The sequence below is a fragment of the Cydia strobilella genome, chromosome 4 (genome assembly GCF_947568885.1).
Source record: "Cydia strobilella chromosome 4, ilCydStro3.1, whole genome shotgun sequence".
NCBI lineage: Eukaryota > Metazoa > Arthropoda > Insecta > Lepidoptera > Tortricidae > Cydia > Cydia strobilella.
The window spans coordinates 1,943,131-1,956,507 of record NC_086044.1 but is presented as its reverse complement, the minus strand read 5'-3'; the positions used below and the strand labels follow the sequence as shown (position 1 = coordinate 1,956,507).

Here is a 13,377-nt window from a genome sequence, read left to right as displayed (position 1 = left end):
ATAATTAACGACTGCAAGCACGTTGGTTTTGGCCCTACAATAGTCACACGTGAAGACTAAGTACAGTACAATCGCGCAAATGACAATTAACAGTTATCTGATAACGTGACGATATAGAAGTCCTTGAACACGCGGGCACAGAATAAATAATAGTACTAGGTACAGAAGATTCACTCTCTTAACGCGTCTATTACGACAAATATGGCCGCTAGGTGGCGCAAGCGCGAACAGGCGTCCGTTCCGTGTAGGGTTGCCACCCATACTATAATATATAGTATCGTACTATATTTTAGTCACTTGTACTATATATTATACAAAAACAATATAGTACGAAAAATACTATATTTTCATCACTTAAGAAAGTTAAGATTGGGGAATACAAATGTCACCTATACAAATATCGCATCGTATGCGACCTGGATTTTTAATTCGCCTCAGATCGGCGTCCTATTTTTTTCTTTTTTTTTTAAATTTCCCAGTAAATACTATATTTTTTCAATATTTTGACAAAAATACTATATGTGTATAGAAAAAAGGTGGCAACCCTAGTTCCGTGGCGGTGCGCGGCAACTACTATGGCTAGACACCAAAATTGGTGTGGGCAGCATGTACTTGTAGCGACGCGACGAAATCGCGGAGTGAATCACGCATGACGCGGATACTGAGGCGTTCCTTACCATTTATCTAGATAGTGCAGCTAATATTAAGTATAAGATAGATACAAGAGACAATGAATATCAAATATCCACCATGTTAACTCAAACACCGCCAAGGACTTTACAATAATAATCCCAAAGGTATTGTAACAAAGATCAAATTCGTTGCTAACAGGTCGACAGTTGGCTATTATCAAACTGTAAACACATAGATGAGATGAGTAATAAGTTCAGTTTATCGACGAGCGAGAGGTCATCTTTTGTTGGTGTTCCCTAACCTTGTTAGCGGCCTTGGCATGAATCATAGAGAAATATGGGGCATTTTCTATGAAAAGGGACCTTATTGTCGATGGCGCTTACGCCGCACAGCGTCGCGCGGCATTGTATTTATATCGGAGCATCGTTAATAATGGCGTAAGCGCCATTGACAATAAGGTCTTTTTTTATAAAAAATACCACATAGTAAGGAAAAAGTGCTAACTCCATACATCAGTTTTCTTACCAAAACGCCAGTTATTTTCGTAGTCGACATCGTCAAGTAGCAAATTTATCAGTACTGCTAGTTGATAATAGATGTCGCGACGAACGAAGTCTAATGATCAACAATTTTCAGCTAATATTATTGTAAATTGTTTTAGCAATACATTTTTCGTCAGTCGCGACACTCGTGACATCTGGTGTCAAGTAGCGGTACTGATAAATCCACTAATTGACGCTAGATGTCGACTACGAAATAACTCGCGTCATGCGTCATAGTGTAAGTTGCTTAAAAATAGTACTGAGCGGCCGGCAAACAGCCGTCAATCTGCTGTCGCGGGGCGAGGTAATTCGAGTCGGGGCGGGGCGGTACGTGGCCGTTCTGTATGATAATACTATTACTTATTCTGTGGTTTTGGTAAGCAAACTGATGTATGGAGTTAGCACTCTTTCCTTACCTATATTTCTCTATGGTATGAATCAACTTACGCCAATTACATATCAGCTATTTTTAGCTATTTTATTCGACTTACAAGATTTACAATATAAATAATATACGCATCGCCCCCGACGGACCAATAGTGATATTACTGATATCTGACTAGTTACTTATTTCATTAGATGATAAGATTTACAATAAAACGCTTAGGCTAGTTAGGCTACAGAGCGTATCGCCTCAGGCAAATCAAGAGTGATATCTGATTAGGTACAATTGTAATAGATCTTGAAGCAAAGCCATTGTGTGGGTGAATCATTTTATTTTTGTAACTCGTTGCCATGGTTACGTTCCCCTGGGTAACTCTTAAAGGCAGTGGTTTTATGGTATTTAAATTATCCAAACATTTTTGTGGTTTTTTATAAGGCCTTTCCATAATGGGCCATCTACAAAACACGTTAGTAGATAGTTGTAGAACATTCCTTCTAATAAACTGTATTACTGATGATGATGTCCCCTGGCTCACGGAACGGAACAGAATAACGACAAGAAATTGCTAACAAAGCCAGACTAATTTGTAAGTAGCTTTATCGATGAGTCATTGTTTAGGAGCTCCCCGAGGGCCACAACCGTTGATTCAATTACAATATTTACGATGATTGTCTAGTTGTCACAAGTGTGTAAAGGGCGTCGTGTCGTGTATGAGTTCTAACTTCTATGTCTAAGGCCCTCAGTGTTACGGGCATACTTTGAGTAAAATAATATTAAAAAAAAAACATTTTCTTCTTAATTCATAAATAATTTTTATTCGTCATTGTTTGTAATATGTGTCCGTAGATAAGACATATGCCTGTTATGTTCAGTTATTTCAGAAAAGTGAAAAAATAACTTGATCGTCTTGGAGAAAAGTAGATAATCCAAGATAAAGCTGTGCGAAATGGCAAAACAACCAGAAAAAGGTGTATTGTCATGAAAAGGCCTTTTGATTCATACTGGCAATAGAAACTGAGGTTCTTCGGGCAGGGGAAGGTTGTTCGTGCACGTTCAAATGAGGTGCTAAGTGCAACGGAGGTTACTGCCACTGCCAGATAGCGGCACGATAGTTCGCGCCGTTTAAATAATCATTTTAGCATATTTTTGCGTATAAGTTAGTTTATTACGCGACAACATTACCATCCTCACCACTTAGATGGTTGGCAGTCCTCAACTGTGCGTTTCTCTAGACACTTCCTGCCTCGCACAGCTAAACTGTGGAATGAACTGTCGCCTGCGGTATTTCCGGACCGATATGACCTTCAAACCTTCAAGAAAAGAGCGTATTCCAATCTTAAAGGCCGGCAACGCACTTACAACCCCTCTGGTGTTGCGGGTGTCCATGGGCGGCGGTAATCGCTTACCATCAGGTGATCCGTCTGCTCGTTTGCCTCCTATTTCATTAAAAAAATATATACTAAAGGGTATATTCGGGTAATACTGATGCACTTCCGAATATCGGATAAATCCGAAAATTTACTGTTAACGAGATGGAAATATTGGTAAATTTCTGGAAGTAGGTTGTCTGTACCTACCATTTGGAAGTTGTTCGTAATTCGTAACACCCTTACCTAATTCTACAGAAATACACAAGTACGCCATCCTAATTTGAACTCTGTAAAAGGAAGCGGTCACGAGATGATGGGCAGCGGAGGTGTTACCTACACCTAATCTACAACTTCTATTATTTACGCACTGAGACGCATACTAAACTAACGGAAAAGCCACTTAGTATGCCTTTCGTTTTCCATGCCTATAAGTGTAAATACATTGAAACAACAGTAGTTGCACAAGTTTAAAGAATTGTTTGCCGTCCTCGGAGCGCCGGAAACCGTGAAAGCGGTTACATAAGCTCACCGAATTAGAAGCAAGCACCGCGAAGAAAACACTGCCACTCTGTTCAGTCGCCATCGGATATATCGGAGCGGCCGAGGCGCTCACAAATATCTGAACACGCCTCTATTGTCAAGGCGTTAGAGTGCGTGTTCAGATATTTTTGAGCACCTCGGCCGCTCCGATATATCCGATGGCAACAGTACAAACAGCAACACTCTTAATGCGGGACGCAGTTAGCTGAAGCAGAGGTGCGAAACTCCTCGCTTCGAGCAAACTCGGCTCCGTTCGGCTCAGCATTGCTCCGAGCAATTATTAGGGTTGGCCCAACTTAACATCGCTATGCGTGCACGACCACAGATAAGATAATGACTTGAATTTTGACAACCCTCAATAGCCTAAAGGGATAGTGCCATTAGAAAGGGATAGCTTGATTCGACCCTGAACAGCTGTCAAACTTCGGTTTTGTAGAAAGTTTCGTTTCTGTACGGTAGTACTATTATTTATTCTGTGGCTGAAGTGTACCTAAATGTTATAGAAGGTGTCGCGTTCGGCATACGAAGGCCAATGATAGAGGACCTTATTAGCTACCGATTTCACCACCACATGTATGTTCAACGAAAATTAATGGTTACGAAACGAAGAAACCATTCAAATTTAACGGAAAAATACATCTGAACAAGAGCAGCTGCAACTGCTACCACGAGACGAGGGAAAGTAAACGAGTTTTTGGCAAAAATTTCATTTTTGGTACAAGCTTTTATCGCTGACTGTACTTTTCTTACCACTGGCGACTAATACTCGTAGACAATTCTACTATCTAAAAACCCCAAACACAATTTACCTATGGCCAACACCTTTCTCCATCATCAGATCAGCTCGATGGTACATACCTGCATTGTCACCCGACTTACATATGCATGCAAATTTTTAGCTCAATCGGGAAGTGGGTTAAATTTAGCATCCAAGATTTGACCCGCACTAACAGGGCAAATTAAATAAAAGCTTGTAATAAATAAAATCCAATGCGACTTTTTTCTAAAATGTCTGACTGACATTATGAAAGTAGAACTGCCATAATGTATGTAATTTAGTCGGTATTTGTTAGTTGGGAACCACTAAGCTCTAATGAAAATATGACGTTTATGGGTCTATTAGTGGCACTTTCACAGTAGCTGTAGAGTTAGCTTAAACAGGCTCTAGCCAGGACCGGATTCCCGCCTAGGTTCACAAGGCCCGAGCCTAGAGGGGCTCAGGCAACCTAGCAATGGTTTCGAGATGGAAAAGCCCCCCCCCCCCTCTAAACTCTAAGTGCCATATCAAGCGCCTAAGGACCCTATGTCTCTAAATCCGGGCCTGAATAGTATTATAGAACAAACGGATCTGTGAGTATGAATGAATGGATACTATATTGTGTGACGTCACACTTAAAGGAAACATTAAAAATGTAAAGCATTGTGAGATAATTGTCTCATGACTCACGATTCATGTGATCCGCTCTGTACACTCCGTATTGCTGCCGTGCAAACGAGGAATAATGCCTTCATTTGTGACATTTCCGTACTGAGAGTAGGTATGTGCTGCCGTAAAGCCATAAATAGGTGTAATTCCATCATTCCTTTATTTAAAAAATCACGTATTTATTGCATAAAATTATTACTAATCGTTTTATACCATTATTAATTATGGTTTACATAGAATGGGCTTTATATTTGTCGCGGATCGCTTTACAAAGCCAATAGCGGTTATAATAGGTGTACGAAAGAACTAGCTATCGAGTTATACTTTCTAAGCAACGTTTCTGACCGAAACATATTATTGTCAATGAATCCACGTGGTAGTGAAAAAAATCACTGTTCATGGAAGATTCAATTATACACGAGTAGGACCAATCCGGGAGCAAAGTTCAATATAATTCACCCACAAAAGAATATAAATAGGAGCCAAACTCTTAATTGTCCATCGGTGGGCCCTTTGCCTTTTGTAATAATGTTTACGAATTTTCAGTTAACAGCGTGGCCCGAGTGTGGGCCACCTAACTTAGAATAAATTAAAGCCCAAAGCTGCCTTTACACTGAGGCAGAGATGAGAGGAGACGTCCGGGAATTAACAAATAGCATCCATACTAATATTATAAATGCGAAAGTGTCTCTGTCTGTCTGTTACCTCTCCACGCTTAAACCGCTGAACCGATTTAGTTGAAATTTGGTATAGAGATAGTTTGAGTCCCGGGGAAGGACATAGGGTAGTTTTTATCCCAGAAATCATCCTTTAAGGGGGTGAAAAGGGGGGTGGAAGTTTGTATGGGAAATCGATAAAAAGCAGATTGGATAAATAATAAGCTACCCAAATTACTAACTCCACGCAGATGAAGTCGCGGGCAAAAGCTAGGACTAGGACTCTCTGCCACGCAAAGAAGACAGTAAATGGAAAGGCAGCCAAAGGCTTGATATGGCTTGGTATTGGTAAGGCAGTTATCGTGTAGTTTTCAAACAATGCTGGTGTGATAACAGCCTAAAATGGTACGGTATGATGTACAAACTGACCTGGTTGGTGATGTCGTACACGACGATGGCGGCCTGCGCCCCTCGGTAGTACATGGGGGCTAAGCTGTGGTACCTGTGGACAATACGACTCCGTGTTATATTGTAACTTGGCCAGTTTTTATTGTATGTGTTATGGCACAGGGTGGACAGGCTATACATCAAAAATCACTTGCGTTTCTATGTGTGGCGGCACGTCTGTACACGCGGCATGCGTCATAGTCTTGCTTAAAAATAGTACTGAGCGGCCGGCAAACGGCCGTCAATCTGATGTCGCGGGGCGAGGTAATTCGAGTCGGGGCGGGGCGGTGCGTGGCAGTTCTGTATGATTGATGATTATACTATGACGTCAATGAAACATATTAGAGTTAGACCAAAATAAGTCTGCAACGATTTTAATAGCACACGCAGTCCATGTATTATTTATACGTCATAATTTCACATAAGTTTGACGTTCCACGACTGTGTAGATTGTTAAACAAGCACGGCCACTGCTGTGACGTTCATTCTGACTCATTGCCCAGGTTCCGAAAATTATTAAATATTATCATAAAAAAATAGTATGTATAGGTATATACCCTTCATTAGGTTGTTAGGTTAGGTTGTTATTTAGCCATTAACTGTTACTTTAAGTTTACTGTTTCCTTTTTTTTTAAATGCTGTGTTTACCTCTAATTAGTTATGCATCACTGAATGTTTCTTATGGTTTAACGTAAATTAAATGTCAGATGTAATAACTGTTGGTAGACCTTAATAAATAAAATAAAATTTAAAATAACACTTGCACTGCGTGTGCTATCAAAATCGTTGCACTTATCTTGGTCTAACTTTAGTTATTGTCAATGTCAAGTACATTATAATATTTGTAGTGTAAATTATCACACCGACGACACACGGGATTTACTTCAAATGTTTAAATTACCTATACCTATAGTAACGTGTAAAATACGTGTATAGTAAGACAAAGAAGCTACATCCATCATAAGTTCGTAATCGCTTAATGAACTCGTGTTTACGAGTGGAGCGGCCGAGCGACTTGACCTAGTCAATGACAACGAAACAGGTATGGCCGGCTAAATGAATTAATACTACTTTAAGTGTAAGGCCAAGGCCTGAGTGGACGATCGAAGCGGAGCGTTCGGCGGGGAGTGCAGCGTGGCGTCGAGCGTTCAAGGGGTTTCAGCAGCGTGCACTAAGGCCGCTCCTATACGTTTGCGTTTGTTTAACATGCACGCCGCACGCTCCGCTCCGCTGCACGCCTAACTCGAACGTCCACTCAGGCCTTACACTGAGGCTATTGTGGCTTGGCTTTTAGTCATCTATATTGATTTAAAGATGTCCAAGCAATTTGCTCTAATGAGGGCTACTGTTTTTGTGGCCACCAGTTGGCGCCACTGTAGATGTAGGTTCAGAAAAACAGATCTGAGATAATATAAGTACTAGAATACCGGTAGTTTAGTACTTATTCTAATTGTAGGGCGACCATGCATGTTGTAAATAAATTCATTTTTTTTTTCAACGTGACAAAAAAATTTACGTTAATCTCACTAATACTGAATATACTGATACGAAACAGTTGCTTGTAATTTACGAAATGAGCAGTGTTGATCCTGCTCACGTCTTCTGAATCATCCTGTAGAGTGTAGACTGCTAAAATCATAACTTTATCCTTAGTAATTGAAGAATCTCCTTATAAAGTCCACAATTCAATCCACATCACATAAGTGTGAGGTCACAGCGGATGAGAAAAGACGTTTAGCGCCGTGTCAGTGCACAAGAAGACAATTTACCGATTATAGAGATATATTCCCATTGCCAACTGAGAAAAACCAGGGCACCATAGAGAGATAGAGAGGCAAATAAATCGATCAATTTTCGTTTTTCGTGGTAGAGCCTCAGTTTAGCTAAGATCTCGTGTTCCGTAGCAACTATTCGATATAAGAGATCATTCGGAAACTAGACCGCTCGGTAAAACAAATACCATTACGCAAAAAAATCACGTTTGTTGTATGGGAGCCCTACTTAAATATTTATTTTATTCTGTTTTTAGTATTTGTTATATAACACTTTTAACTCGCTTTTTGGACATATATTTAAGGTAAAAAGGCAGTGAAAATTAATCGCGATAGACCCGTTCGTATAATTAAATATGTTTTAGTATTTGTTGTTATAGCGGCAACAGAAATACATCATCTGTGAAAATTTGAACTGTAAACTATCACGGTTCATGAGATACAGCCTTGTGACAAACAGACGGACCCTAATTGGGTACCCTAATTAAAAACTGTCTCGTCACAATAAGGTTTCTAAGGACAATCGACGCAAAAGATATGTTTACATAGTTCATGTAGTCTTGAATCTTGATCTTACTCCAACGCAATTAGGCGGAATATGGCATGTGTGAAGTTGACCGTCCGCAGTAGATCAATGCGCAAATAATTGCGGGAGTAATGTACTGATAACGCTGATAAGCATGCTAATTTCGCCGCTTCCGAGCGATATTGTTTACTATTTATAACAACTTGTGTGCAAAAAGCTTGACGGTTGACGATGGAATTATTTGTTCGTGTCCTAAAACGTGCTGGAGATGTTTGTGCAAGCTTTTATTTAACTTGCAATCTATGTAAGTATGTAGTTATGTACCTATATGATGATGATGATGATGGGACATAGGGCTCGCAGAAGAATCCTCCATTTGTCACGATCATGAGCGGCTACTTCCAGCTCTTTCCAGTCGAGTCCAGTTGAGCCGGCCTCTTTCTCAACTGATCGCCTCCATGTAGTACACGGCCTTCCCGACCGTCTACTGCCAGCCGAATGCCAGCGGAGACCCTGCTTGGCCAGATGGCTGTCCGGCCTACGGAGTACGTGTCCGATCCAACGCCATTTCCTTTCAAGGATTTCCCGTCCTATGGGTTTCTGCTCAGTCATCTGCCATAGTCTGACGTTTGAGATGGTTCGTGGCCAGAAAATCCCTAGAATGTGTCGCAGGCATTTGTTTATGAACACCTGCAGACTGCAGATGTACCTGTTTGTAATGGGTTTGACAGCCGCTGCCGAGACGAATACGTACGCAATATTCTTGGTATTGACTACAGTACAGAATTCCCACTGTCACGCAAAACCGATGTTTGCCAGCGAATCACGTTGACCCTCTCTAACTCATCTTCCTCTTGCTCATCTACTCGATAAACTGGAAACCCCCCGGAAGACCTGATAAAATTAAGCGACGAAGCTTTCAAGTAGCTAACTTCTCTGGAGTAAGATTTATTTATGATTTCTCTGTATCTGTTAGTATGCTACTGTATAATGCCATACGATTAAATAAATTCTGTCGGTTTTTTTCAGTCTGAAATTTTCCTTGTATATCGAGAAATGCATTCCATTCCAAAACAAGTCGAGTTGTAAACAAGATGACTCATCAGTGTTCCTTCATCTGCATTCAACGTTAAAAAATCAGCGTCAGAAGTATTGAACGTTATCTTAGAATTTATCGTATAAACCGGATAAATTCCTATAGCTTATTGTTATTCAAATACAGTCAAAATACCTAGAAGCATAAAAAACCATTTTGTCAGTACTTAGTGTATGTAGAGCTTGGAATTTGGAGCCAACAACATTTAACATCAGAAATGCTTCTTCTGAAACCGAGTACGAGATGATATTAATATGTACGAGTTGTGATGATTTGAATTACTTGTGTAATTTTTCCAATGACCCTTACCATAATAAACCTCGATAATTTACTAAGTACCGATTATTTTTTATAAGTTTTTAAACAGTGCTGCGTTGCGGTTTGGATTACGGTTGTAATGCCGATTATCCCTTCTTTTCTTCGATCTTTTAGAATGTATCTAACTTCAACGCAATCGGCCCAAAAACTCAAAATTTCGTCCACTTTTCTATGAATTCGAATGGACCTACGTAACTAAAGCCCGGTTCACATTTGTCTGATGTGTCGGGTTGTGTCGTGACGCATATCGGTTTCATACATTTAATATGGTTGCGTTCACATTTGTCTAATGCACGCTGCGTCACGACACGACACAACACAACACGACACGACAGACAAATGTGAACCGGGCTTAAACCGCATAAGGCATACCGCATGTGATCCTTTCCTACAAGCATAGAGTAACTTATACTAGAGCGGTACTGTCATAGTAAATTTTGTAACCCCAGTAAATTCACTGCCATCTGTCGACACACTTTAAAACTAAAAATAAATATTTATAAAAATACGATAAAATGTATTTAAATATGGATAAATGATTTTTTTATTTGCATTAATTATTTTTATGATTTTGACCCATGTTCTTTCACTGATATGCGTTAAAATTGTTAAATAACAAACGAAACAGTCAACGCCATCTATACGACAGTGGGCCAAAACTAGTGGCGCCCTCTGAACGAGAATCAAATTTTCTTCATTTTCGAGGCACGTTTTTTCCTTAGACTGTAAACATCTATTACGGAGTTATATCTATCTTTGCTACAAGTTAACACGGTAAGGTATTATTTTACTCACCTCTCCTGCCCCGCAGTGTCCCAAATCTCAAACTTGACGGTGGTGTCATCGAGGCACACGGTCTGCGTGAGGAAGGCGGCGCCGATCGTGCTCTCCTGGTACTCGTGGAACTGGCCTTTGACGAAGCGCAGCACCAGCGAGGACTTGCCCACGGCGCTCTCGCCGAGCAGCACCAGTTTGAACTGGCACACTTTGGTCTGCGGCGCGCCGTTCGGCCGCGCGGCACCGCTCCTGTTTGTCGCCATCGCCTAGATAAAAAAACGACAATGAGAATAAACTAGACTTATATTGACCGGGATATAGACCGTGATTACCTTTTGTATTATTTGTGAGAGAAGCCGTTGAAATTCACAAATACAAAAATTTTAATCGTGAAGATGGGTTTAAACTGTCAAATGTGTGGAATCCTGTGATTTGTTTGTGTAAAAAACCAGTGATATCCGAATCAAACACGCGTAGTGACACCGTGAGTGTAGTGTGTTTGGACAGACCAACGAGTGTGAACGCGACCGGACCAACAAGTGTGAATGCGACCGTTGGTAACGTTGAAAGTGAACGCAGCCGACGCGCAAGAATGAGGGTAGACAGAGCGCTGTCTACACAACTTTGACACCCACCCGCTATCTTCAGTCACCCGTGAACATGATGCATGTAACTGCGTCGAAATATCGGGAGCTCACAAATAATACAAAAGGTAATCACGGTCTATATCCCGGTCAATATAAGTCTAGTGAAACTAACCGTGAATCATTCAAAACTCTAATGAGAATAAAGCCTGGGTGCTATCGCAGGTTTCTAATTCTGCGAGCTTGATTGAGGGTTGCGTGCTCACGGCAACTAGAAAAATCCCTTAAGTCACCTCTATGATATATGTATGTTAAAACCGGCCAAGTGCGAGTCGGACTCGCGCACTAAGCAAAAAACGGCAAAAAAATTAAGTTTGTTGTATGGGAGCCCCACTTCAATATTTATTTTATTCTCGTTTTTAGTACGTATTTGCTGTTATAGCGGCCACAGAAATACATCATCTGTAAAAATTTCAACTGTCACGGTTCATGAGATCCTGGGACAGACAGACAGACAACGGAGTCTTAGTAATAGGGTCCCTTTTACCGCTTTTACCCTTTGGATAAGGATCCCTAAAACCACAGTCTGAAGGAGTAGACAACATGTTTAAAGTGTTCCCTGTATCACTTGGCTGTATTTAACTCTCTTAAGCTCTCTTTAACTCTCTTAACATAGGCTTAAAATTCAAAGTTCACGGGAAACGAATTCTAGAAGAACAATCCTCTATTCTATTTATATGAAATTTTTTGCTAAAACTTCATTTAAGGATGCACATAAATGTAACTATATCCAGACCATACGTCAAAAATATGTATACACCTACAAAGATTGCAATTCTACCCTACCCCAGTACCCCTACAATACCTTATGGTCCGAGAGCTAGTAGACATTTTAGAGTAGGTATTTGAGGCAAGCTATGTGTCTCATATTTCTCATATCATACCCTAACTCAGGCAGGTCTGGCTGCAGGGTAGCTTTTATATTCCTTTAATTTCATTCACAAAATACATTCCAAGGCCAAAACATAAGTAACAAGCAGTTCACCTTTAAATAGGGAGATATAAAGGAATGAAGATAGTTACGATGTTTGGAAGTAAAACGTAAACATTGCTTCCTGTCATACCATATGTGCTTTGTCGTCACAGCACTCTATGAAGTCTATGATAAACAATCAAGAATAGACCCAGTGTGAACAATAGACAAAATCTTGAAAATCTATTTTCCGGTGGCTATTATAGTATCTGTGCTCAGAAACAATACGTCAATTGCTAGTCCTTTAGGATGGTGATTACACAAATTGTATATTTTGTTTAACAGCCATCAAGAAAACTATAACACGTTTTACAAATTTATAGAAGAGTTGTGGTGATATTACTGTTTCAATGTTTGCAATTGGTTTAAGAAAACCCACTGAAAGTAATAAACATTTGACAAATTGTGCCATTTTCAACCATAAGGGAATACTTAGTTGAAGAAATATAATTTGCACCGTACATACATACATATAATCACGCCTATTTCCCGGAGGGGTAGGCAGAGACCACGGATTTCCACTTGCTACGATCCTGACATACCTCTTTCGCTTCCTTCACTTTCATAACATTCCTCATACACGCTCGCCGGTTTAGGGTGCTCTTGACCTGGCCTTTCTTCAGGATTTCCCCGATCGGATCAGAGAAAGGCCGCCGAGGTCTGCCCCTTCCAACTCCCGTTTCTACCTCTCCCTTATACACTCTCTTTGTTTGCACCGATTGGTCATAAAACTTTATCTTTACAGGGTGTGTATTGGTTTCACGTCCCATCCATATCCAGTAGGAATAACTAATTACTTTGTATTTCTGGGGCAATATCAACACATTATGAAACTTTTTTTCAACACAAATCATATTTACTTTCAAATTAATGTTTCTTAATATAAAGGTTTTTTTTTTTAAATAATAGACTATGAATTGAAAAGTTAGAATACTAGGAAAAGGTACCTTATGGTTAAAAAGGTCGCAATTGTACTAACATTAACAAACCTAAATACTCTTTGAAAATGTTTGCGAAAAAACTGTTTGGAATTTTATACTTGTAGAAGATTTTAAACTACAACAATTGATGATTAAATGAGCACAAATTTGAGACCTAGATCAGTTTATGGAGCATCAACCTTTAATTTGACAGTCAAATTTAAATACAAATACAAATACTCATTATTGCACACCTCATTACAGAAAACAATATGAAGAATACAGAAAAGAAGAGATTAAACAACAGGCGGTCTTATCGCTAAAAAGCGATCTCTTCCAGACAGCCAGAATA

The 13,377-nt window shown here is 39.9% G+C and overlaps 1 protein-coding gene across 3 annotated transcripts in view; it reads right to left on the bottom strand.

Annotated features, from left to right (window-relative positions):
* Positions 1-13,377, bottom strand: part of LOC134740444 (ras-related protein Rab-5B) — a 28,654-nt gene that overhangs the window by 12,782 nt on the left and 2,495 nt on the right. For all 3 annotated transcript variants that reach the window (XR_010127820.1, XM_063672878.1, XM_063672879.1), the window contains exons 2-3: positions 10,507-10,754; positions 5,982-6,054 (exon numbers count right to left, since the gene is read on the bottom strand). Coding sequence is in view for 2 of the 3 variants with exons in the window: in XM_063672878.1 (XP_063528948.1) it covers positions 5,982-6,054; positions 10,507-10,751 (318 nt within the window). In the remaining variant the exon portion in view is untranslated. The remainder of the gene's footprint in view (positions 1-5,981; positions 6,055-10,506; positions 10,755-13,377) is intronic.